Genomic DNA, 27,095 nt, shown 5'->3' on the forward strand with positions numbered 1-27,095 from the left:
ACTGTGTGATTCGTTAAGTGGCATTCCCGTTAGTCAAAAGGCCAAAGCCCGCGCTATAAAGCCCCCATTCCCGCCCTTTTAGCCACTCAACCATGTTTCCTCATGGACATGGCCAATTTACGCGTTGATAAACTTTTATTTTTTGTTCCTTGTCGACGCTTTTGTTGCTCTGAGGCTTGTTTAGAAATTAGAAAAGTTGGCATAACAGGCGGCACAACGAGTAATGTCAATAATTTTAAAAGACAGCCCACACACCAGCACTCTTCGTTTTTATTGGATTTTGGGTTAGGTTTAGATCTATTGGCAAACTTTTTACTCGGCGGCGACACTTTCTGCTATACTATAAATAAATACCTGTGTATCGATGTAGACAATTATTTATAAGCTTGTGCGTCTCAAATGAATGCTGACATTCCAATGGATATGTATCTTCTTATATAATTTAAGGTTTTCCTAGGGTCTTAATGCATGTGATTATTATATGAATATCAAGTGTGTTGGAGAATAGTTTATTAATAACTAGCACGAGTGATATGCTAAATACTTACCTTAGCTCCAAGATATGTCTTTAGAAATGGTCTCATGTGGTCTTTTAATAATTGTAGTGAAATTCAAGCTGAGTAGAATGCAATTTTTTGTAAATCGACCCGCACACAAAATGTCATAGTGGCAGTGAGTGGGAGAGGCACATGAAGTATGGCATTAGCAAAATCACGTGGGTGGCGGAGAAATATACACAGAGGGGGTGGTGTGGCTATGTGGCATTCGTGGTGCTATGTGTGGTTCATGTAGGGGATGACTAGTATCGGGTCTTTCGGTCACCCAACGGATGTTCATAAATCACTTTTTCCCTTTGCCGCTGCCGCTGCTGCTGCTGCTGCTGCTTGTGTTGCGCTTTTAATGTTTGCCAAGTGATCAAATTCAGATTTGCTGTCAACCGAAACTGGGCTCCATAACAGACCTGCCCGCCGCGCTTTTTACCACCCCCCTGGTCCAACGGCACCCACACCTCGCCTCAAGTTACACACACTGGCACAGCGGTGGCCCTACACACAGAAAAAAGCATAGTCATTCGGAACCTTTAGAATGGTTTAAAGAGTAGAAAACACTTTACCTTTAGAGGTCATTAAAAGATTACTTTTCAATAAGCACATAAATCCCATATATTATGCATTTAATAACAAGATGTTTTTCCTGTACTGTATAGTTCGCATGTGAGAAGAGGGTGTGGATATCGGTATATCGCTTTACATTGAATTACGCTTGACTGATGACTGCCATTTCGGGTCCTTTCTGGCCTCTCGTTTCCTTCTTCAATGTCCTGCTGTCCTGGTGTCCAGTGGAAGTCATGTAACGATTGCCCCCGCCCCCGCGCTCCACACGCTCAAGCCTTGGGGCACACTTAATGTTCATTAAATTTATGAAAATTTCAGCAATGATTTATGATTCTTTTGGGTGCAGTTGGCTCCCCGCTTTTTCGCTTTTCCGCTCCTTCTTTCCCTTTCTGTCTGGCGGAGAATCGTTTTAATGAGCTTTGAAGTCGATGTGAGCTCGATTTAATGGCTTTTCCAGGGAATTTTTTTACATTTTTCCCTGGGTGTCGTTTGAGTAGATAAAAGCGTTTCTTGATTGAATTAGTTAGAGCGGATTTTCAAATCGTCTGTGCAGAGGTAGCGCCATTTTCATTGAATATGTTCATTTCAATGGATTTTAGGGATTTTAAGTATATCCAAGTGCAGAAATTAATTAAAAACTTTTAATCAAATCCTTTCGTAACGATTTCAGAGTATGTTCATGCATTATAACTGCAATTTCGAGCATAAATTATAAACGTTGAGTTCCAATATGCTGTAGCCCATTGTGTTGACTTCCGTCCATCAACTGTTCTCACTCCATTAGGATTCATCTGCAGTGGGGCACCCATTCCCCGAAAGATAACTCCCTTAACGGTGGGTTGAGCACGCACCAAATTAACCTGAACATTGAATGCTTGCGTTGGAACACCCATCCCAACCATTAAGATATCAATTTTATGCATGCCCACAGTTCGAGACTCGGACAAATCCTCGGCTCAGTTGCCCAATTTCGCTCATACATTGAAATTATATATTACCGATTACATACAATTTATGAGGGGGTTGGAGGTTATGGGCAGTAAGTGTGGGGTTTTTGGGGGTCGACTGTCTAATTTAGTCCGAGACATGACTTCAAATGTCAACCAATTGTTGGCCTTCCCCTACGCACTGCGTCCAGCAGTTAATGTCCATTATGGATGGCTGTCCATTAATGCTCATGTTTTCATGGTTATGTTTGTCATTAAAATGGACAACACGCACACACGCATCCAACAGGATGTCACAAACACAAACGCAGCTGTTAGAAACAATACCCTCGTAATCGTGATGCAGTTAGTCAGAAGTCAGGGCAAAATGCACTTAGAGCTATTCGTTTGTTTGGCAGTTTCCAAAGGTTTGAAAATAACTTCTAAAAGTCTAAAAGGTATGCAGTAAAAGTCATTGGATAATCTAATATTGCATACTTTACGTCAGCTTCATAGCTGCTCTTAAAACGCTAGTGATTTTTATGACAGTTTCGGAAATTCATTGAATTTCAGAAAAGGTTAAGCGCTGCTTTCTTGTTCGTTACTTGAACCTTCCAGTGCAAATCCTCTGCCATCGCTGCATAACTAAACTAATTTCCATCTCCTGCATAACCTTGAAATTGCTGGCCACACCAAGCCAGCTGAAACCCCCGGATTTCCTCACAATTCAGTGGCTTCGAGACCCCCCTTTTGTGGAGGTTATCCCCCCACCACAGCGGCTGCACTTAATGCAATTTCGCTTATTTCTTAGCAATTCAGGTATTTTATTCGCATTTTGCACTTGGAACATCACTAGCTCCCTCCGACATTTTGGGGCGTGGTAGCAAGGAGTTTTTAAGAGGGATTATGAAATGGAATTTCTGGATGGATGGCTTGCTTTAAAACGGAGGAGTACGCCACTGTTCTCATTTCAGCTATGCCGAATATTCTTCTTTGCATATTTTGCCGTGACTTGCCAAGAGTTTCTCCATTTCCCATTTTTTGTGCTTAAGAAATGTTCGCCTGGAGTCGGGATAATGAGATTATGATGGATACATTCCTGCTCGGCTCCGTCTTAAGGTGGCTTAGTGCTTTTGTGAGAGATGTGAGGTCGGTGGAAGAGGGCAGGGGCTTTTGAGAAAAGCCGGCTGGAAAAGCCCTACGGATTGCCTGCTTAATGGCCAAGTATTACCGCAGGATTGTCCTGGCAAATTCAAAGTTCACAAAGTCAGCGTCAAGGCTGAACTCAACTTTTCCACCAACCCTTTTCTATTTTATCTTCTCATAGTCAACGCCTACAATTTGCTTCGTAATTTCCCATTAATCTGTTTACCCGCGCCGTGTTTATCTAAAGTTTGCTCTTATCACATATTTCCTAAAAATAAACCGAACGCAAACAGAAATCCATAATCGATAAGAGACGCCCACCAAAAACTAACTTGTTGCACATATTTATTTAGCAACAAAATATGTCAGAACAAACCGATTTCCCCTGGAGCAAAACAAATTGATTATTTTCAGCCGATCGGTAATAACAATGACGTCTTTTGATCAAAAGTGACCAAGTAAATATAGAGACTGCAAAATCCCTAGAGGTTTGGTCTCCATTTAGTTGTTTTTCGCGTGAAAAACTGGGGACCCAATGGACCCACAGTTGCAGACCACTTTTCTAAAGATTGATCTAAAAAATTCTAAGATCGATAGCAAGAAATACGGAATACTAGGAAAGCGAAAAAATGAATAACAAATTAATTGGAATTTGCGACACATGTTTTATTTACATATCTGTGAATATTTGATACATATTTATTCGATCTGCCCCACAGTGAGCGTGGAAAACCGCCCGTTTGATGGGAAAAAAGAAGAATGTGTGCTGATAAATATGGCTTCGCAAATACGAGCTTGGTCATTAACGTTAAAGCTTTTATCGTGCACTTCCACCAGCCTACACACAGTCTCCCTTTTCCCATCCTTTATATGCCCCCTTCTTCCCTCCCCCCTACCATTCCGAACTCCAATTTTTTTTCGCACATATTTACTTATTCATTTCGATACACATTTATATTTATTTCCTGCTGCGATTATTTTTGCGCTGCTGCTGCGGCGTTGACAACAACAATTGCCAGCGATTGACAGGCGACATGCAATAAAAATGTTTGCCCAACACAGTGGAGGTCACGTTAATAGGCCCAGCCACCACCATCTTACAATTTTCACGTTAGAATAGGAACTAATCGTTTTGAGGAAACTAATCGTTTCAGGATTCCACTGAAAACCAAAACTGCTGACATAATGTTCCCGTATCTATGAACATATGTACATATGTATGTATATCAAAAGAACTACAAATCTCTGAAATATCGATAATAGTTTATATTTTTCACCATATGTTGATGTGATATACCCATATATCTTTTAATCATTGATTTGTGCTGCGGGTAATTATCTTAGAACATGCTTAAAGAAGCATTTGAACGGGCGATCCTTTTTAATTAACATATTGTTTCCATATACCAAAAGACGACTAATTTAGCTTCATTATTGCCAATAATTGCAACTTGTTTATGGGCGTTATATGTACCATTATTTTTACCACCGCTATAAGCGTGTTTTAGTACGTGTTTTGTGGGTGGTGAGTATTCTGTGGAACGAGTGGTGGTGATTTGGGTGGGTGGGGACTTTTTGGGGCTTAGTGTTTAGTCAGTTTTGGATGGTCAATCGGTCAGTCAGCGACAGAAGTGCCGCAAAGTGATGGCTCGTTGATGCTGCTGACGTCTCTGCCTCTGCCGGCGTAGCTGCCAGCGCAGATGTCGACGTTGGCAGCAGTTGCTGGCAAGAAAATAGGGAAAGAGGAAGGGAGGCAGTAAAAGAGAGGCCAAAAGTAGTTGGACTGATAAGAAAAACGAACGTGCATGATGAATAAACCATAAATGCGAGGAGGAAACAATAAGAATGGCTGGGAAAAAAGGCCAAATAATGAGCATTTAATTTCTTGACGACCTGCAAACGAATGTTAATGAAAATGGAATGAAACGAGGCAGAAGAAGTAAATGCACCCCATAAGAAATACACTGGGAGTAATAGGATCGTTAAATAAAACAATTTTAATTAAATTTACACGAATATCTAAAACTGGAATAGCTTAGAAATCACAAAGAACTAACATTTTAAAACATATTCATCTGAAAATGTATATATTGTATTTCTATTACTTTGTTTGAACCATTAATTAATAACAGTGTATAATCAAGATGCGATAAAATAAGAGAATAGCAATGTCAATGGAAATGGTAAGGGGAATCGGAGATGGTAAACGCAGAATGGGAGGTAAAGGATGGCAGTAAAAGTTGGACCCATGGAAAACTAGAAACGCACGAGAGCAACAGTCCAATAACAACAAAAAACACAACTTGGAGTCCAACTCGCATAACAGTTGAACAAACAGTAAATGCTATTAGAACAAGAAGAAGCAGAAGAACCAGCAGCACAGAAGATGCTGCCTGCGTCACTGGCTAGAGGGAGATAGAGATAGAGGGAGGATGCCTCTGCCGGCGTCGCTGCTATTACTGTAATCGCGACGCCGTTGATAATGTATTTAATATTAACAATTGCGGTCATCACAGTAGTAGTGCAAGCAAAGAACAGTAATGAAAAATAAGTCAAAAACACACTTGATATTTTCTTAGGATAACATTAGTTATTACCAACTCGAATAATATTGGTTTTTAAAAGCTATGTAGACACTTTGAAAAATTCACGTTGAGTGCCTTCCATGTTTGACATCTCGTGTCATGTAATCTGCCATTCTATTATTGTGCCCGCAGCTGTGCGTACCTATCCCATGCGAGTGTATTTTTTTGCCGCATTCACACCCCGCTGTTTCTACGTTGACGTTGACGTCGACTGCGAGACGTAGAGCAACCAGCATGAAAATGCAGGAAGGGCGGAAGAGTAGGAGGGGAGATGCCGCAAGCCGATAAAAAGGCAGGCAAAGTCGCAATTTTCCTCAGCACACACACATGCATGTGTGTGTGTGGGTGCCTTTTCCATATGGGCGCATTTATACGCGTTCGTTTTCAATTGAAAATTCCCCCGGCTATCGCCCTCTCGCTCTATAATATTGTTTCTCTCACTCTGTTTCGTTTGTCTTGCTATTATCATGGTTGGTTCCCTCATCTTTCACGAGTCCCTCCGCCCCTCTTCTCCTCCCTTATTCCTGTTAACCCACATTACACGATTTTCTTTTTTGCCAACGCATTTTGCCTTTTATCAGCTGATATTCGCACTCCCCCATCCCCTCCTTAACGCGAATAAAATGTAAGCCATAAAATTGCTATTCTCCATTGAAATTGCTTTCTTTAACTCGTTTCTTTTGTTTCATTGGCATTTTTTGCATATCTTTATCGAAGACTTTTTGCCTGATTTGATGCTTTGTTAGACGTTCATATCGTAAAGTTGAATGAAAAGAAATAATATTACATTGATGATTCATGGATGGAGGTGACTTGGGTAATGGTTTTTGCATTTTGAGAAATATGGTTTTGGATTTAGAATAAACCATACAATTCTTTCATTAACTTTTTTCATATTTATCATATAATCATATCATATTTTTTTCATATTTATCATATAATCATATTTTTTTCATATTTATCATATAATCATATAATCATATTTTATTCATATTTACCATACGGTTTTCGTAGAACACCACAGATCCGGCCGCTTGTAATTACCTCCATGGAAATTCCTACTCCGTGTTTTTTTTTTCCAATTTATCAATTAAGTAATTGTCAATCAACCAGTGGAAGCATTCTCAAAAAGTCAAAGATTCATTGGCGGTGAGTTATGGGCAATTCCAGTATGAGCGACCCATCTACATTGTATGTACATATAAACTGGTTTTTGTCTAAAACTTCGTGAGTTGAAAACAATGTTTAATTTTGCACTATTGTAAAAAGTGGGTTAGCCAAAAGCTTAAGGCGAACAAGGGGATTCCTACTTAACACTCATTTTTACCATTTTTATTTGCCTTTTCGACCCACTCTAAAGTTGTGGCTCTATAATAAATTGTGAAAATTGAAACAAGGCAGACAGGTGGTCATAGTAATACGTTTTTTTAATGTTCTTCGTGGTGCGATGGTGCCAATTTAATAGTTTTCCCTCATCGGTCGTGTTTTCTCCACGGTTGATGATTTATTTTTACGAGCAAACAAACAAAATTCGGCCCAAAAGCCGCCAAAAAATGAGAGGGCGACAGAAATTGACGACCAGTTCATCAGCTGGTGACTTTTCAGTTGGGGGGTGGTGGAAAACTCGGGACCGGGCTAATAGAAGACAGTGGATGCCAGACAGCCGCAGTGCTCAATTTTTGTTCTCACGGTGCCAAAAAGCCAAAAGAAAACCACTTGTTAAAAACTACTTATCTCTACAGTGGATGATCAGTAAAGTAGGCCATAAATACATGGCTTTTTGGGATAATAAAGATGTCTTTTATTTTATGGATGTTGATGATGCTTATGCTTATTCAAATATTTTTTATAAAATGAGGAATCAACACAGATACCTTTCTAAAACAGGTACTTTAAGTATTCTCTGTTTACGAGCATTTAAGTGTACCTTGCTAGTTTCTTTTTTTCCAACTAAGTAAATTATAGAAAAAAAAGCTAAGAAGGGGAGTACCAAAATTGGCAACCAAGTGAGAGAGCGAAACGCGCCCGTCGAATGATGAATGAAGTAATAGTTTTGCCATAAGCTCGATTTCTGCTCCACTGTGCAAATTTTGTGTGTGTTTGTTCTGCTTCTTCTCGCTTTTTTTTGGGTGGTGGCGCTTTGCGACGCCGGCAGAGGCGCCGACAGAGGCAGCACTGACTCAGACGTTGACGTCAGTTCTTTCTCGCTCTCTCTCTCTCTGGCGTTTTGCCGTTTTGCACACACTCTCGATTTGGGGAAAAATACACCCCCGCCGCATACGAATTTTCTTTTTCCGATGAACTAGGGGTGTGGGTGGTAAGAGAGAGTGAGAAAGAGTGTGGAGTTCCGCTTGCCGGCGCTTTTCTACAACTATTTGCCATTGCCGCTCTCTGCGCTCTTCCCGCATTCCGCCTCGTTCATTCATTCATTAGGCGCGCTCTCTCTTACGCTCTGTGCGCATGCCTTATGCAGCGCTGCCTCTGCCAGCGTCGCTGTCGACGCTGCGTTGTTTGAATTCCGCTTTCAGCTCGCTTCTCAATTTTTGCCTCAGTTAGTTCGCAGTTCGCAGTTCCCAGAGTTTGTCCATTTCTCCAGTAAAAAAGAGGCAGTACTCTTTCCTCCCACTTACTTCCTCCCGTCGTTTTGAGATCAGCTGCTCTCGCAACAACAACAACTATAACTGTAGTTACCGTCTCTTTTGCATCGTTCGTTTTACGTGTGTGTCGCCAAGTGATTGTGTGTGTGCGTAAGCTTAAAGCTGATGAACCATACAAAACAAAAATAAAAAATAATATAATTTATAGCAAAATTGTTAAATTATAACCAGAAAGAGAGCTGCACGTACGTGTGTGATTGTGTGCGTGTGCTTCAAAAATATATAAAAATAGCAATAGAAAGTTATTAAAGCGTTGGCAAAAAAGTCCAACGAACAGCGAGAGGAAGCGGAGAACGAAATAGTTAAAGCCAACGTCGCTGTCGACGTCGCACTTGAAAACGTCGCAAAAGTTTGTAAACACACGAGTGTGTGTGCGTGTGTGTTTTTGCCGGTGTGCCAGTGTGCGTGTGCCTAGAAAAGAGTAAAGAAGCAGAACCCGAAGAAAAGGAAGAAGCAAAAGAAGCAGCCAAAGAAGCCGACAGCAAAAAGTAAATAAAATCAAATTGCCCCTGGCAAATTAATATTAAATTAGACACATACTCAACTTAATAACAAAAGAGAAGAAAGAAATATAAAGCGCCCACACACACACACGAAATTTGCCTTAAAGTTCAATGTCTGTTTGTTTGTTCGAACATTTCAAAATTAAATACAATTTTTCGGTTTCCTCTCTCATTTCTTTTTCGCTCTCTTTGTGGCGTGTATAATTAAATAAGCTTTTTGCGTGTGTGTCAAGATTTTTGTAGAATTTATTCGCCAACGATTAAAGGTTAGCCGCTTTTAGACTATTTTTTTTTGTTTGCGCAAAAATCCATAAAAACCACAAAATGAAGTGACAAATGCCAAACGTCAAGATAAAGTTCATTCAGCGAAATGGAAAAACAGAGGCAGAAAACTCAAAAGTCAGCTGATTTCCATTTCCTTTTGGGAATTATTCGTCTACACTTTTGTTTGTTTTTGTTTAGTTTTCATTGTGACGTATTTAATAACTGAGAAAAAAAAATGGTTCGCAACGGAAATTGCAATTCTCATTTTTTTTTTTGTTATTGGGCAATAATCTACTCTCTTGATATTTAATGTCGAAAAATTAATTGGATTTTTGATTTTATTCTATACTTATGTCTTTATGTCTAAACATATAATGACTGAGAAATGTAATATTTGAAGTGAAACTACAAAACAATATTTCTTATTGAAAAGCATATGACATATTACAACAGTTTTTTCATGATTCTCTCTGCCACTAGTTAGCGCTTATCATATAAAGTAGCGCTGCCTTTGAATTAGTCAGCCCTCCACTCATTTGATTCATTGCTGTGAGTATCTGTATGTTTGAGTATGAGCTGGTAGTGCCAAGCACGATTGTATACGCTACAATCGCTCCATACACTTCATTCTTGCACAGAAAAAAATAAACTGACAATTAGTTAATAGCTCTCTAAGCCTTACTGGTGGACTCTTTTCAATTGAAACACCTAAATAGTCATCAGATAACTAATTTACTTTGAATATATTTATAAGCCGACGTTGCGATCATTTGAATTTGTACAATTTCTTAAATTATTTAAACTTTAACCAGTTTTTTTCCGGTGTAATTTTGTCTCATTCAAGAAACACATTCCGATATGAAAGCGACGAGGCAACGACTGATTAAGTCTGCCTCCCCCCTCATGCCACCAACATGCAGCCGCCCCTTTTTGCCACGCCTTAAGGTCGAAGCGCCGGTTGAGCTTGTGAAGTCCAAGGTTAAGCCTTTATTTGGGCTGATTGCAATAGTGGTGGTGTTTGGTTGTGCGATAAAGAGGGCAACTTTATTTTTGGCATTTTTTGGTGGCTCTCGCTTGTTGTGTGCTGGCACCCCTTCTCGCCAGCTCCGCTGCGTCCTTTGTGTCGCCGAAAAGGAAGAGGAGAATAAAGAAGGCAATGTGAGACATGAAAACAACCCTTGAAAATGGGCAACAATGAAATTTCTTAACAGCTTCAAGGAACTTTCTCTGCGAACAAGTTGCAGTCATTGCACCCTCCTGCTACTTCTTATTCCTTCCTCCTCCTCTCTATACATCCTTCTTCTCTCTTCTCACCGCCCACGCCCCAAAAACAGGGCGAGCAGACAACATCGTTAACCTGGCCCAGGGCCTTAGGGGATTATTTCGCCACCCACTCCGCCACCCAGCACCCCCAAAAACCTCACTTTGTTCTTTGTTTTATTTCTGTAACAAAGTAAAAGTTGTAAAAAAAAATAAGCGGAGAAGCAAATAAGAGGGAATAAAAGAGGCAAAGATGCTGAACGTGAGCGCAGAACTGTGAACTCTCACCTCGGCACATGTCCTTAAACAGCTGAAGCATCCTCTCCGGCGACCCTACCGCCCAGCCACCCGCTTAGACTTACACAGAAAGAAATTCAAAGGTGGAATGTTAAGAAAATATTTCAGATAGCAATGCTCTAATTATGAGATAATTCTCTGCTTATGATTTATCGAAATATAATATAAAATATATAAATACATATTTTTTTCGGGACAGCTCATGAATTTTTCTCAGTGCCACTTTGGAACTGGCTCATCTTCATCTTTTAAGAATTTTCGGGGCTTTCCTTCGCTTTCGCCTGGCTCATCTGTTTTATGTCTTTTCGGCCGCAGCATTTTTTATGGTTTGTTGGCAATTTCAGGATTTACATATTTCCCTCCCACCCTGCTTTATCCGCCCCCTCCGCCCATTTGTATTCGCTTTGCTTTGCACTTATCGCGCGGTGTTGACTTCCTGGCTCAAAGGAAAAAAGGAGCAGAATCGGACAGAACAATTTGTTAGTCAAGTTGCTACTTTTTCCACGTTTTATTTCGCGGGGGTTGCTAAGCGTACTTTTCTTTTGGCAGTCTTGTGTGTTGGAGCGTTGGTGCGAACTTTGTACGTGCTCAAAAATGCAAATCCAACGAAATAAAACGCAACAATAATAACAGAATAAGGCAAAAAGAAATGTAAATAAAAATACACGGTCGAGAAGCGTAAAAAATGAACAAATAATGTGTACAAAGCGCATAAAATATATAGAAATAAACACAGACAAACAAGCTTGGGTCGTAACAATAAAATATATATGTATGTACATATATATATTTATATTGAACAATAAGAAAATGGGAAAATTTTGCCATTTTATCTCATTCAATTGATAGCATATATTTATGTAAGATTTTCTATGGTATACTGACCACTTAGATTATTCTGAACTCTCCCCCTCAGTGAAATACAATAGTTTACGTTAAAATGAAAATCCATTTAGATAAAATATCAAATTTAAGTTTATCTTGCGTCACGAAAGGCTCTCCGCTTTTTTCCATCACGAGAAGTCTCGAATGACCATCGAGTTTAAAGTTTCCTTTTCATTGGAAGGTCACTTGACATTTGCTGCGATAAAACTGAAATTGTGTTTTCCCCCTTTTAAAAAATATGTAGTTCTCAATGCAAACGGAAACCATTTTATTAATCTAATAAACTTCAAACGAATGAAGGTGGATTCCTGGAATTTACAAAGAATTATATTTATAAAGTGGGCGGCAGGGGTGGCTAAAATAGCCCCCCGGCTCATTTTCCTCCCCCGATAACAATATCGAGTTTAGTCAGCCCCCGGCGATAACACAAGTTCTCCACCAACAGAAATGGAGTAAAAAAAGAGAATGGTTCCTTATCAGTTTGTGGAAAAAAGTACAGAAAACATTATGTCAACTGTTTGACAAAACAAGAGCGATAGATACTATATATGTGTGTATGAACGTACGTATATAACGTATGTATATGGCCGATCAAGTGACGTGACTGCTGCGGCAACTTTTTGTAAAAAAGTGAGTCAACGTCGAGGAATGGATAGGGCGTTTATAATCAGATTGAGGTTGCCTCTTGGCAATTGGAAAACGAGAGACTTTTCCCTGCGGGTTTAAAGATTGCTACGATTATGATAGTTTCCTGCCAATATTTAAAGATAAATGGCAGTCATTTTATGGTGCCATAAAAGTCAGCCTTCGAATATCTCAAGTTACCTATGATATGATACTTATTTCTACATCTGCAGATATCGCTGTCCTTTTTCAGCCATTATACCTTGCTCTTTCCGGATTTCCTCTTCTTCCTTCCGCCGCATTTTACAGCTTCTTTCGAAAGATGATTGAATTTTAGTGGTTCGCTTTTGTCTTGGCCACAAAAGTGTTGTCAGGTGCTTTTTATGGTTTTTGTTTTCCTGCCTTTTCTCTTTTAAAGGTCAATTCGCTTGCGTTTTTTGTTGTTTTTTTTTTTTGTGTTTTGTGTGTGTTTCGATTTTACTTTGTTTGCTTTTATAAATGAGTCATTTTCAATTCACACAAAAATACAAACACACGCAGCCAGTGGCTTCAGTTTGCCGTAGTTGTTAAAGTTCGTTTATTCCGCCGCTTTTGCTGGCCAGTGTAATTAACGTAGGCGTTTTGTTTGCACTGGGGACACATTTGTCTCGCTCTGAAACTCGCCCTTTCTCTGTTCCTCGCCGGCACATGTGGCGTATGAGTGATAAAACATTTTGTGTACTTTCCTCCATTAATCGCTGGCCAAAACAGCAACGACAACAACATGAACAGTTGCAACCTGTGCTCTGGTTTTCCAGTTTTCTGCCTTTCTGTGTTGATTTTGTAGAGTGGCCAGGTGGATGTTTGAATTGGCCGGGGAAAATGGTCGAGCTTAAAACGTTGATGATAATGGAAATGAAGTCATTTTACAGCTGACCAAATCTTAATGGATTGTGTGTGTGGGATGGTTGTTCAAGTTCAAGTTTTAAGGGAAATTAAAGTGTACTTCAATTCGGATAATATTTATTTTTCAAAGAAATTCTAGAAAAAACGTACTTTAATTTATTCAAAGCTATAAAAAACCCTGCCCAACTGAAGGTTTACTACTTTTGGGAGAAATCTAGTTTTCGTATGCAAAAAAATGTGTAAAGCCTTTTGAAGTAACCCCTACTCCATTTTCCTCGCTTCAGTACCTTGCTATCCTTTTGGTCTGCTCATTATCCTTTGTACAACCCCTTTCTGGTCACCCCCCCCTTTTGATTTTCCCAGCCCCCATTGAACAGTTCAATTAGGTTGAAAATCTGTTGGAGGGGGCTTTTCACCTCAGTAAATGTTGTTGTCCCTCCTAATTTGCACTAAATGGAGAAACAAAGCCTGTCACTTCAGAACCCCCTTTACTATCCTCTTGGTACCACACTATATCCCTCATTTCGACAAGACCCCCCTTAAAACGTTAGTACCCTGACCAAAAAACCACTTAGCGAAAGAGAGGGGGATAGTTGGGGCGAAAGAGACGGACGCAGAGCGACAGCCAGCAGAATTTTAGGTTTTGTGCTTGACTTGACTTGCTTTCAGCTAAGTTTTCCTTTTTGTAGCCATATATGGAAAAGCTAAGCTATATGCTGGGCTGACGGTTCTTAAGGAGGGAGGGAGGGTGTGAGGTACACACACTTCTGCACTTCCTGTCTGTCACAGAAAGAGACAAACGGAGGAGAGCAGAAAGAGACGGAGACTTACTTAAGGGGGAGATGTCAAGAAACCGCTTTGCTTTCTTTTTTGTCAGCTTGCAAATTAAATTTAAATACCCGCATAGAAAAAGAGAAGTCTCGGAGAATGTGTGCGAGTGAGATGGCCATGGGTTTTTAAGAGGCCACTGTAACTTTTTGCAGCACAAAACGTGTTGTCTTTGTCACTTTTCGGGCTGCCATTGTCCGTGTTTATACGGCCGTGTGTCTGATTGACACGTCTGTGCAAGTGTGTGCATGAGTGTGTAAGTGTGTGAGTGTGTGCAAGTGTGTTTGTGGAGGGCTTTACCTCCCAATAACCCCCGAGCATCATCACCCTCATCCATCTTTTAGAACAGACGACTCGTGCTCGTGTTTGAGTTAAGTGTTACTTCCGCTACACACGCATTCGTCGAGACTTGATTCATTCATTATTTATGGGAAGAGAGGTGTAACATGGAATGGGGAGAAACAGTAGGTATTCTTCTCTACATAGGAAAAAAAAATCCCGGATCTTAACTAATCTTGGTAGAATGTTAGACTATTAAAACTCTTTAAGTTCTCTTCTTTTCCTTGTCCTAATATATCAACTATCTAATCAGAACTTGTTATATATTCTTCTTATTAAATAATAAAGAGCTTTTCAAAATATTCTAATGTTCTTCCGGATCTCCAAGTCTGAATAACTGGAATTTTGTATGAGTCTGGTGTCAGGTTTGGATTATGCAGTCCGTGGCATTTTTCTCTGTGCAGTTAAAACTGTTAAAGAGCGAAAGGCAAAACTGAACCGCGTTTTTGTAGCTATTTTTCATTGTATCGCCTTGGGCTTAATTCAATTTAAATGCAGCATATTTGTGTTTAATTGGCAAACACCGCGAAAGGGGAATATGCGGAATCACACATATATGTACATACTTACATATGTACATATATGCCATCCGTACTTCCCGCTCTGGGTGTCCGAAACCCACTTGACCATTCTTTAACTGCGGCTTGCGATCACGTTCAACAGCTTTATTTGATTTATTATTTGCAATCGCTATTGCTGGCCACATTCCCTTATCCCCATCCCCATTCTCCTGACCCCTCCTTAATTCTTTTTGGAACCCACTCACACGCGGAGTTTTCTGCACGTTGTCACATAAATTATTTTTCACCCAAGTGCAGAATTACGTTTCCGTCTCGCTCTCTGTGATTAGTGGCCATTGCTAATGTGGCAACGATGGTAAATATCACGCGCCATATATCATGTAATAACAAGCCAGCATACATATGTATATCGTATATAATACATAGCTTGTAAGGAATTATTCCAACTTAAATCCTGAAAGTGGGATTTCCTTGACCAAATAGCATTCGTTTACATGACTAGGGTACTGTTTGACATTTTATCCCTTCCCAAAAGTTTTAACAGTACTCACTTTAATCAGGCGTATACTTTGAATTGAATTAGCATTTGATTGACATGCCCAACTAATTTGATCGCATTATGCCGTTCGTAGACCACCTGGCATTAGCTCCCCATTTCCCATTCTGCAGGCTTCAATCTTCATTGAGACTGCCATTCTGCTTTTGCCCAGATGCCAATCAAGCTTTAACCTTTCTGCAGAAATGAGTTTGGTATACAAAATTGACAGGAGCAATTATGAGAGAGAGCCAGCCCCCCCCACCCCCTGGTCAATCAGTTGGTATTACCTTTGGAAATACCTGTGATGTGCATGCCGCCCGGGCCTCCGCTTTTCAACTCGGTGGGCCTATGGATAACTAACTTTACAAGTTTTTGTCGCAGCGGCAACATGCAAATGCCAAATGCACTTGGCAGCCAGACTTGATGAACTTTGGCTTTAGATTAGCAATTTGCAGCTTCATCATTGATGGAGGATGAGTACAGGAAATACTTTTTAAGCTCCCCCCTACCACTTAAATTTTGCATAAGCCTTGTGGGGGGGAATTGGAGAAGAAGTGGCTGCATTAGCTGTAGAATTCATCAGCAGCTTCCATTAATATTCCATTTCCTGCTAAAAGCTTCAATTAAAATCTTATTTACTTGCTGCTGTCCATTCCACCTACACAAGAAGCGCAACAACAAGAACTCTAGCTCAATCATACACTCAATTAATGCTAAAATGTATTATGCCAACAGACAATCGCTTGGGAGACCTGGAGACCTTCGGCCCCCAAGAACAGACGCCCGTCTGGGGTCTCGTAACCCCACTATAACCCCCTTCACTTTCCCTACCAATCTGTCTGACCAAGTTCTATGTACTATAAACATACATATATATATATACGTACCTTTTTGTTGCCCCTTGTTGGACTAATCGCGCTAAAATGCTTTTACTGTTCCATTTCGGCGATAAATTTATTGTGCTTGTCCTGTCCCTCTCCCACCTGCCATGCCCTCTCTTTCTTTTGAATAGGTCGCTTCTCTTTCACCTTTCGTATCGATAAATGTTTATCAGAATGGCGTGTTATCTTTGTCAGTGAGCTGGAGCAATGGCAATCACTGCGAATAGTTGAGAAACAACTGGTTCTGTCTGATTATGAATATTAAAACAGCGCTTTTGATGACGCATTTTCCATTTCGGTTTTCGCTCGCAATCGATATGGCCTTTCTTATCGTCTGGTGCTCATTTGGTCAATGGGTTATGATTTAATGGCCCTAATCACGCATGTGATAGAAATGGAAAGTCGTCCAAATGGAAATACCCTGTGAACATTGGAACTCGAAATGTTATAAGATTATTAACTATTATTCACCTCTAGAATGACTTTATCTTTTATTTTTATAAAACATGAATGTTAATGTACGTTTAAAGGTTTACCTTTTAGTTGTCCAGTGGTTGCAAATCAAGAATAGTGATCATTCATACCCCGCTTCACCTTCCTTTACTATTCTTTTTTTCTGCTTTGAAATTGTTTCATGTAAGAAACGCATTTTCCCATCATTGGGTTCTTGACTCATCTCTTCTGGGTTCTCTTTTCTCTAAATGCCAAGATGCATTGTCCGCTTTGCTGCCCAGCTTCTTGGACTGGCCTGTCCACTCAATTGAGTTATCTGCTTTAATTCAATAAATTTATTGCATTTTATTGTGCGACTGTCGCCAAGTGGCTGCTGCTGAGTTGAAAGTCTGGGTCCCATCGTCTGCTCTTCATATACATAAATATTCCGCATATTTGCGTAGGCCCCGCACTGCCTGCCAGCCACCCACTCGAGGGATCCCACCGACTACTGCATGCATGTACTTACTATATGTATGTATATGTATCTGGTTATGGTATCTGTAGCTCAAGCTATACGAGAGTATCTGGCGTTGACATGAAATTTAAACTGCGACCCATTGTCGGGTTACACACACATTTTCCACCGGCCTGCCCATTTCAATATCAAAACTCAGACATGACTTTTGCTATCTGCCAGATACTTTTTCCGTCTGTTTTTTCTCTCTCTGTGTGTGTTTGTGTGTATGTGTGTGTGCAACAAAATGTTTGTGGTTAACTTGGATAGTGGAAATGGGGTACAATCGGGGGGACGGACGTAGGGTAGCATTTCCAGTGTACACAAGCGTAGTCAACATTTGTGGCTTTTATTATCATTGTGATGATGGTTTTCAAAAGGGGCGTATGTACCTACAATTTTATTGGCTGATATAGTAATGATTGAAAAATATTTGAATTGGCTATAGATTTATAACAACATACAAGAGGATTACAATCTAAAAATGATTTGTAATAACAAGAGCAAAGTGCACATAAATAACAATCTTGTAAAGGTCTTCAACCGAAATAAGATACATCTGCTACAACTGCTTATAAAATATATCTTTCAGTTCCATCGCCTCATCTCTTTCCTTCAAGTAAAGCACGTGCTCATTGCGACTTCCAATTTAAGATAATACCGCACCAAAGGGGAAAAAGAAGCAGAAAACCTGCTCAACCTTTTCGGAATCACGTAGAACAAACACAGCAACCTTTCCGCTTGATTAAAGTCTTTGCTCTCATGGCATTCCAATCCGTTCTTTACTCCCTTTTTAGGGTCACAATCAGAGGTTCTGAGAGTTTCCCTTTGATTAGGTATCAAAAATTATGCAAATTAATATGTATCCAGACATTTCAACTAGAAAAAGGCTTAACAAGACCGCTAAAAAATTCAAACCTTGTCAACAATTTACCCCATCTCGCTATTTATATTTATTATTCAAATAAAAGGCAAAACACGGCGAAATTTATTTTAAAAATAATACAAAGTGAAAACAATGCAAATTTGTGTCAGCCAATAAACTCGCATTGTTGGCAAAACGAATGGAACAAAAAACCGAGGAAAACCAGAAAGGAAAATAACCACTTGACCATCTAGTGCCAATTTAAAACTCTACAAAGTGGCAATAACTAGGATTCAATACAAAAAACATTGTTGGAAAGACAATAAATAACTAGTTAAAATTGCATATATTTTTGTATTTTTATTTTGCCGTGTACGATTTACTCACCCACATGCATTTTTAAATGTATATAATATATGAATATACTTGAATATAAATATTTTAAGAAACGAATTGTTCAAACTGCGGCAATATGCACAAGTATTTATAAACGTGAACTTGAATTTGTATTTATTTATGGGGTCACTCGAAACTGCATACGATTTCGTGGAAGAGACTCATAAATTTCTTTGATTAGATTCAAGTAATTACACAGCCTTATCACGCTGATTATAAAAGTTTGCTGCCAACTCTTTCTCAGCCCAGATATATAATACAACTTTATTTTTGGTTTGAAGGTCGGGTTTAGTAAACTTTCTATTCTGCTCAAACAAAAGAACAAAGAACGTGTCGTTGACCTGATAGAAAAAGTGCTGCCTATAATTTGAAATTGAAATTCTTTGTCAAAAGGGAATTATTGCTGCTGATAAAGCGCTTTTTATTTTCACGTTTTTTTTGATGGTGGCTCTAGGATATTTCATAAATTCTTTTTTTCTGAGTAAAATTCCACCTGCAGATAATTCGAAATTCTTTGCCATTGGCATGTCAAATATTTCCAGAGGCCAAAGCTGCCCTCTTAACCCCCACAAAATCCTGGCATGACTTGCGTCGATTATTGGGAAGGGGACGGGGTGGAATACCTCATGCCACCACCCCCAGGAGTTTTCTGGGCGGTTTCTGCTGACTGTTATCTGACGCCTAACATTTTCTTTCCAGCAGCAAATGAATCCATCTATCCGTCTATCATTTTCAGGCCAGCTTCCACAGTTGTGAGCCCGAAACGCATTTAATTTTGTATAAGTCACGTGAGAGGCATTTTTTATGTGGCTTTCCTTTCCAGAAGGCAAACCAAACGAGCAGCAAAAACCACCCTCCCCAATCAGAGAAAAAGCCGGATTTGGGTGCCTTGATTTGATGAGTTTTGCAACCCTCATCCCAAAGGGGTTTCTCGGAAAAGTGAAATCCGCTCAAGTAATACATTCGCCTCGAATTGTAAGCGGACACGCAGCCAGCTCTAATTTGACTCCCCATAATTCCCCACAATTTCACATTGGGTCAATGGCCAGTTGGGCTCTACTTTTGGGTCTTTGGTTTTCGGTTTTTGGCTTGATTTCAACCTACATATGCTAACCAAATTTGACAGGCTGGCAAGCACTTGGACAAATAATATCTGTCACTAATCATGACGGAGTGGATTTATGCGGCAACTGATTTAGTGACTGAAAATGAGTGCACTCCGCATTTCGTATGCGTCTTTGGTCTTTGGTCTCTGGTCTTTGCATTTTGATTTATTAGTCAAGGCCCCAGTTGAAAGGGAAGGGAGGGGGTTCAAAGGGGCTCTGGGACCCCCCGAAGAAAGCCAAGAGAAGTCTGCGTTCGGCTTAAGTGAATAATATATTTTATGGGTGGCGCTCATGTCATGGAGACATCATAACTCAAACAAAAGTCCATTTGGTATTTCACACTTCTGGCACGTGACTCTTTCAAGCGGATCTCCAAAGATCTTTCGGTTTCAGTTTCTCGGAATGATTTTTGGCTTTATTGTGTGAAATAACTGTTGATGGCTTCTTAATGGAGATGTTAGCATGGAGATAAAGTTGTGATTGAAATTGGAGAAGCATTTTTCATCGAAAATGTGACATGTCTAGAGTTTGAAGTGCTCCATTTTCGAAGAATAGTACTTAGGCTGAGAGTTAAACTGAACAAAGCATTTTTTATTGAATATATAACCAACTTTTTTGGAGCATTAAACTTTAAACACAGCTGGCAATCTTCATAATCGATTTATAAGCGGCTACAAGCTCTAAGTTCCTTCACTGAAGTAGTTTTCTTACGCTCCGGCCCATTCTGTAAGTCCGTAAACACCCATTTCCAGTGAAAACCAAATGGTAGAACAAACGAATAGTCATAAGTTCAGGCCATTAACAATTGCGTGTTCTGCCATCGTCATCGTCATCGAACGGAATCGACGACGACATCACTTTATATCATACCATTTCATTTATTTCATTTCATTTGTGTCCCATCGGTGCCGGGGCGGGCAATCAAAAAGTTGAGCTTATGCCATTAAATTGTATTTTTAGTTTGTTTCCCTGCCGCTTCGTGCAAATGCAATAAATAAGTAAACAAATTAAATGCGCATAAATAACAGCAAAGCGACAAAGAGGTTAACATATCCCAACTACCGTGCTAATGTGCATAAACTTTTGCTCAAATACAGTTGGCCAAAGTCTGATAGACACGTGTGGGCCACGAAAACCGTGTGGAAAGCATGAGAAACATGTAGAACTAATAGCTAGCGAAAGAGCCGGCAAAACGGAGATCAAGATAACTTATTAAAAAGCGAAAAACCGCGCAGATTTCTCAGCGTGAAATTTTTTGCAAATGACGCAATTTTTTGCCAAAAAAAATATAAACAAAAAATACAAAGAAACTAGGAAAAAGCTAAGCCGACGACCACAAAAATTGAATAAAATAAAAAGCCAGCCAAGTTGTCGTTTGCTCACTTTGGCGTGACACACATAAGAATACATAGATAGATATGTCATATATTATGTATATAACATATACATAGTATATAATTTGTAGCGTATGCGATTGCCCGTCGTTGCTGTGCGCATAAAATTATTAGAACGATATAATTTCATTATCAGACAAGCGACGACGAGGCCGCGAGCAGAAAGTCAAGAGAGAAAAGTTCATTGGCACACAGGGCGTATGAGTGTTGGCTTAAGTATTTTTGCACACTCACTCACTCACTCGGTGTTTCGCACACACAGCGACAGATAAACAATTGCTGACTACAAAAACGGCTGGCTGAATTTATTATTTAATTATGTTTTGCATGCGAGAAGAAAGGGGGCCATCATTTCGTAGCTAAAACTGTACAAAATGTATCTTCTAGATTGCGAGACCTTGTGGAGTAACTTAACGAGTTTGGGAGTCAAAGTTTATTTGGAGACAGCAAACGAGTAGGGTTTTATGATTTGTGTTGGTTTCTCGCTTGCCGACGCGTGACATTCGCGACATTTTATAAATTGCCAAAAAAATGTGCAGAAAGAAACATGTGTGAGGTACATTTTATCCAACAAAAGCAGCGTTCTCATGGAAATTAAGCACCATTTGAAATTTGATAACCATATTTGAATTGATATTTATAAATATACATTTATAAAAGAAATCCCAAAGCCGTATACTGTGAAAATCAAATTTATACTTGCCACAAACAATTTAGAAGTGGTTTTTTATATGTAAAGCCCTACTTGATTTCTATCACCTCTGGGGATTTAAATTTGTTTTTTGAAAATCGAATGGTTTTACCGACCCTAGTATTAGCCCTAGGAGAGGGGGCATCATGACACGGATCAATTAGCGCGAACTTTTCAACCCAAACCACTCCCCAAATTCAGTGGCTTTCATGCAAATGGATTTTGCGGCCAGCTAAAAAGTTTTTAAAGCCCACAAAACCTTTATTCCCCGCCTGAAACAATGGAAAAAATCCGAACGAGAAATGCTTGGCTTGATTTTCAGTTTGCAATTTTTGGGGGAATTTGCAGTGGAAGAGTTTTTTTTTCTGTTTTGGGCTGCATATTTTAGCATTTCTCGCTGATGCGCTGCTGCTGCTGCGCTGCTGTGCGAATAAACTAATGTTTTTGGCAAATTTTCAAAAATGTATCAATGGCAAAGTTGGTCGGACTTTTTTTTTCTACTTATGTTTGCTTGTGTGAGTGTGGGGAGCCATTGTTTGTTGCATACAAATTTTATAGATTTTCAACGCCTTCGACTGCAGCTGCCAAATATCCTGCAGCCTTATATGCAAAGCCCGAGCTTCGTATCCTTCTACTTTATTCGTGTCCCTCTGGCACATGTGTGGCATTTTAAGTGAAAAACGCCATCGTCATGCCTGTCGTCAACATGCCAATGTGCCTGTCTCTTTCTTCCCGTGCATCTACCTCTCTACCGCACACTTTCTGCATTTTTCCCCACCTCCGTGCTGGGGTCTCTATCTATCTTTGGCTATCGCCATCTCTATCCATTGTGTGGGCCAAGCAGCAGCATTCAATAACTTCGAATGGCAGCTATGCTATTCCAGTTGGAATTTCAATAAAAATACTTGCACTGCCTCCAGTTCCTGCTACTCCGCTCTCAATCTATGGATTGTGGGAGCCAAATCGCTCAATATTATCGATATACTTTTGCTCTATACATTTCAATATTGCCTACAGCTGTGGGCTGCTGAAATGTGTGGACTGCTTTGACCATCTACCGTTTTGTGTTTCCGTCCAAGTATCCATTTAAAAATGTGCTATAATGCTTTTTTGATGATATAAGTTATGGGAAACCAGCCAAATCTAATGTGTATCAAAGGTTTATTCTTTAAAATTATTATTAATAAATTTACATATTTAAGAACAATTTATTTTAAGGCTTTTCTCTTCATAAGAACATATTTGTTGTGCGACCAAGTATTAAAATCATACTTCTCCTCATTCCTTGCAGTACGGTCAGCGAGTGCCGACGGCAGCCTCACCGAGCAACACCAACTCGAGCAGCTCCTCGAACACGGGCTCCCAGAGCGGCACCCTGAGCACCAGCCTGAGCAACACGACGAACACCAACACGAACATGGGTCCCAACGGCACGGTACAGAATCAAAACCAACAGGGCGGCGAGCAGTTGTCCAAGACAAATCTCTACATTCGCGGACTGCAGCAGGGCACAACCGACAAGGATCTAGTTAATATGTGTGCACAGTGAGTACAGCCAGGACATCAACTTATCTAGATGGGCTTCCAAAACGAAAAAGAATAGAAACAAAAAAAAAAACAACAACCCATTCAACTTTGATTACCATACAAATCAGATTCAGGCTACGATATGGATGCAATCAAGTCTCTCAGTGATTTGTGCCTGTGCCTGTGCTGCCCTGCGGTTTTGTATCTTGTCTCAGCGGTCCACATATCACATTAAATTGCATTATATCTGGCCACACAGCTCCCTGGGCAGGCCATTATGCAAATTCATTTTAATTGTTTTTGCAGCTCGGGGCATTTACTTACTGGCCTCTGCCATAGATTTGCTAAATAAATTTGTCTTCGAGCAATCCATGCAGAAATGATGATGATGCGTTTGAGCAATAAGCATCTACGTCTTGTTTTAATTGAACGTTTATAATTTATTGGAACGAAATGCTAGTTGCTTGTGGAATATCTCAATTCCAATATAAGGCCTTAGAAATATTAAAGATTTTGATTGTATCTCGAAGTACCCACCACTTTTAATTTTAAAATGCAAGGATATCCTTGTAAAGAAATCGTTTTTCCATCCCAAAGATGTTTGCATTCGCTTTTCGATACTAAATACATTTGTAAAATTGAAATATATTTGCTTCCTCATTTCCTTTTCTGAACAGTTTCTTTCAGATACGTTTGTATCTTCGATGTCACATCATGGCATACGAATTGCCATCCATACGAAATGAACTAATTCGAAATGTATGTGACTGACTATTGATTTGCCCACCACAGAACGATGTGGTGTGTGTTTTTGAGACGGATCGGAACCCAAAATCCATTTCCATCCGCTCCACCAGCACCACCACCACCCCCCACCCATCTGGTAATGAGCGGCTTAGCCTCAGTCCATTCCGCTTGGCTGCGTTTCCATAAAGGCACCCCGCGTCCTTTATATCCTTTGCCCGAAAAGTAACCCCCAAAAAAGCAGCTACCCCTGACCTTCTTGATGGACGAGGCCAAGTTTCTGCAAACTAAACAAAATCCACTAATTAGTGCGCACGCTTTATCAAAATGCTTTTTTGGGTATCCAAAAAGGAAATCATTTTGTGGTGTACCAACAAACTTATTATTATATGTGTATTACGCATACGCACTGTTGGCCAATGCTTGTGTGTGCATACGAAAGTAACTTATTTGCGGCGTCACAGAAACATGAAAAGCAAATGAAAAGGCAGGGCTCCTATTCCACCCGTTGTAAGTCAAGTAATTAAATTGAAGGTTAATTTATTTTTCTTCTTTTTTTTTTTTTTACCGCGCGTGGTTTTTCTCCTTCCCCAGCGCAGGCAATCAAAATAAGCGGCTTATTAGAGCTAGTGGTGAGGGGCTTTAATGTTATTATGACGATGTATTTATGAGTCGGCGAGCAGAAGGGGGGGGGAGCACTAGTAGTGTAACTAAGAAGATATCGATTTAATTTCTGCAGGCAGTCAAAGGGGCATTACACACGGACTAAGTCAATTATTATGCCGGGCTAAATGAGCAAAGTAACGCCCCAGGAACTGGGGAACAGATAGCCAAAGGGTTGTGATAATTTCCATTGCCTACTTTGGCGCGCACGAGCATAAAAATTGCATTTTAATGACACTTTAATTGCTTACGGTAAGGTGAACTCGACCCAATCAGACGAACTAGCAAGCTCCCAAACTCTGAAACACCCTGCTCCTTCAAAATTATAGAATACACTGTGGCACGAGGCACGTGGCACCAGGCGCACGCACACTTCGACACCATGAGAGACATGAATGTGTTTATAATCTGATTATCCTTTTTTCACTCTTTGGAATCGTTGTCATGCAACCATATTCCCATTGTCCATTTGAGGCGGAATTCTGTTTTAACCCACCTGTGTCTCTTCTTGTTTACAACTTTCAGATACGGAACCATTATATCAACCAAGGCTATTTTAGATAAAACAACAAACAAATGTAAAGGTATTTTTTTCTTCACCATTCTCATCATTATTTTATTTATGTGTGTTTTTGTATAAGTATTATTAGTATGTGTTTATGTAAAAAAAAACAAAAGAGATATCCAAAGAAAACGCAAGAAAAGAAATCTTAAACAAACCAAAAACTGAAATTTCATTGATTTTTTTCAAGTACTTTTTAGTTTTTATTATAAATGCGGAGTGCTCCTAGAATTCGCCTTTATTTCTACTTTTCAATGTTATAAATTGGTTTTATGGATTTACAAATCCAGCATTTCAAAGAACACTCTGCATTTGTTTTTCAGTAATCACAACTTATTGCTTGTTCGTGTGTAGATTTATTTCGTTTCAATATGTAAAATTATACTTTGAAATATTAATTTTCCAAATAAGAAATTGGCATTTAGCAGTTTGTACTTCATTTCCTTCTACTGTTTTTGAGTTTTTCTGTTTGATTCCTGATCATTTCGCAATCGTGTCATTCATGCATTTCACTCTACTATTACGAATACTATCTGCTACTGGTGCACTTAACTAATGCTAATAATAATGATAACGATAATATGTAAATACCCCAATAACTGAACTGAACAATCTGTAAAAATAGTTAATCTACAAAAGACTGCTCTCTATAAATGTGCGTGCGTGTATCGATATAAATATATTTTTATTCAGTACTTTTTTACTTGCGTTTGGTTTCGATTCTGTTTGCTAGTGCTTAAGTTTATTCGATTTAATTATGAATTTAATTTTCACCCGTTCTTTTTTTTTCTTCTCTTTTCTTGTTGAACAAATATTTTGTTTTTGTTCGATTTTGTTTTTGTTGCACGTGACCCAATGCGAAAATTCGCTATTTTTTTCGGTTCTTGATTGAAATTCAATTTCAATTTTCGATTTGTGTGCCAACCAAATATTGGACTATAAATAAACATATTTTCCACTCGCTCTATCTCTATCTTTCTCTGTTTCTGCAAATATATTTATATATATATTTATACATGCAATTAAAAAAAATAAAAATAAAATTCCTCCCCCCACCCGCAACACACAAAAACAAACAACAAAAAATATAAACAAAAACAAAACCAACAACGAAAAACAAAAACAAAATATGCTTCTTTGCAGGTTACGGCTTCGTCGACTTCGAGCAGCCAGCCTTCGCCGAGTGCGCCGTAAAAGGATTGCAGGGGAAGGGCGTGCAAGCTCAGATGGCCAAAGTGGGTATCTGGGTGCTTCATAGGCCGGCCATTGTACGTTTGTTTGCATGCAAGTAATACTCACCCCCCACACACCGCAAAGATGCCCCATCCCCAACCTCCGGAAAAGCCCAGACATCCCATCCCCAAACTCCTAACTCCAAACCCTAGTCATTTGTGCATTTCGTTTATTGTGTGTACTGACCCCCCTCAGTTGCCTCCATCTTTTATTATTTTCGTTTTTAGTTTTCTTAAGGCTTAAATTACTTTTTTTTTTTTAATTAAACCCCGTATCCGTGCTTACAAAAAATGCTGCCAACAGAAAGTATCTAAGCGCATTAACATCTTAGATGATTGTATCTTTTGATCTAAGCTTTTCTACGAGTCTTGGCAGCGTTTTTCTATGCAAAGATACAGGAGCCTACAAATTAATTGGATTCCGACTTCCTGTGAAGTTATATTCCCAAACTTATAACCTAAGAAGGCGCCAAAATTATATACATACATACCTTCTCACACCGCAGCGTGTGTAATTCTGTATTTTCCTTATCTTTATTTAATAACTTCCCACCCTAGAAACCCAAATCCGATGACCCCTATGCCAAACCCAAACCCTCTAGTTCGTAGTGTTGTTCCAAAAACTCTCTTTGTATAACCGTTTGTCGTATACCAAAAACCACACATAATATCTCTATATAACCTACTATATAGACGAAAACATACTTCTAGT

The 27,095-nt window shown here is 39.5% G+C and overlaps 1 protein-coding gene across 16 annotated transcripts in view; it reads left to right on the plus strand.

The window, feature by feature from the left end:
* LOC122617824 (protein alan shepard) overlaps nt 1-27,095 on the plus strand; it is a 121,969-nt gene that overhangs the window by 86,206 nt on the left and 8,668 nt on the right. For 8 of the 16 annotated variants that reach the window (XM_043793828.1, XM_043793815.1, XM_043793819.1 and 5 more), the window contains 3 exons: nt 22,947-23,200; nt 25,115-25,173; nt 26,295-26,419. In XM_043793828.1, the coding sequence (XP_043649763.1) occupies nt 22,947-23,200; nt 25,115-25,173; nt 26,295-26,419 (438 nt within the window). Of the gene's footprint in view, nt 1-8,340; nt 8,918-22,946; nt 23,201-25,114; nt 25,174-26,294; nt 26,420-27,095 lie in introns of those variants that run through there. The other 8 variants (XM_043793829.1, XM_043793830.1, XM_043793822.1 and 5 more) reach the window with 4 other exon arrangements.

Source organism: Drosophila teissieri, chromosome 3L, assembly GCF_016746235.2.
Source record: "Drosophila teissieri strain GT53w chromosome 3L, Prin_Dtei_1.1, whole genome shotgun sequence".
NCBI classification, from domain to species: Eukaryota; Metazoa; Arthropoda; class Insecta; order Diptera; family Drosophilidae; genus Drosophila; species Drosophila teissieri.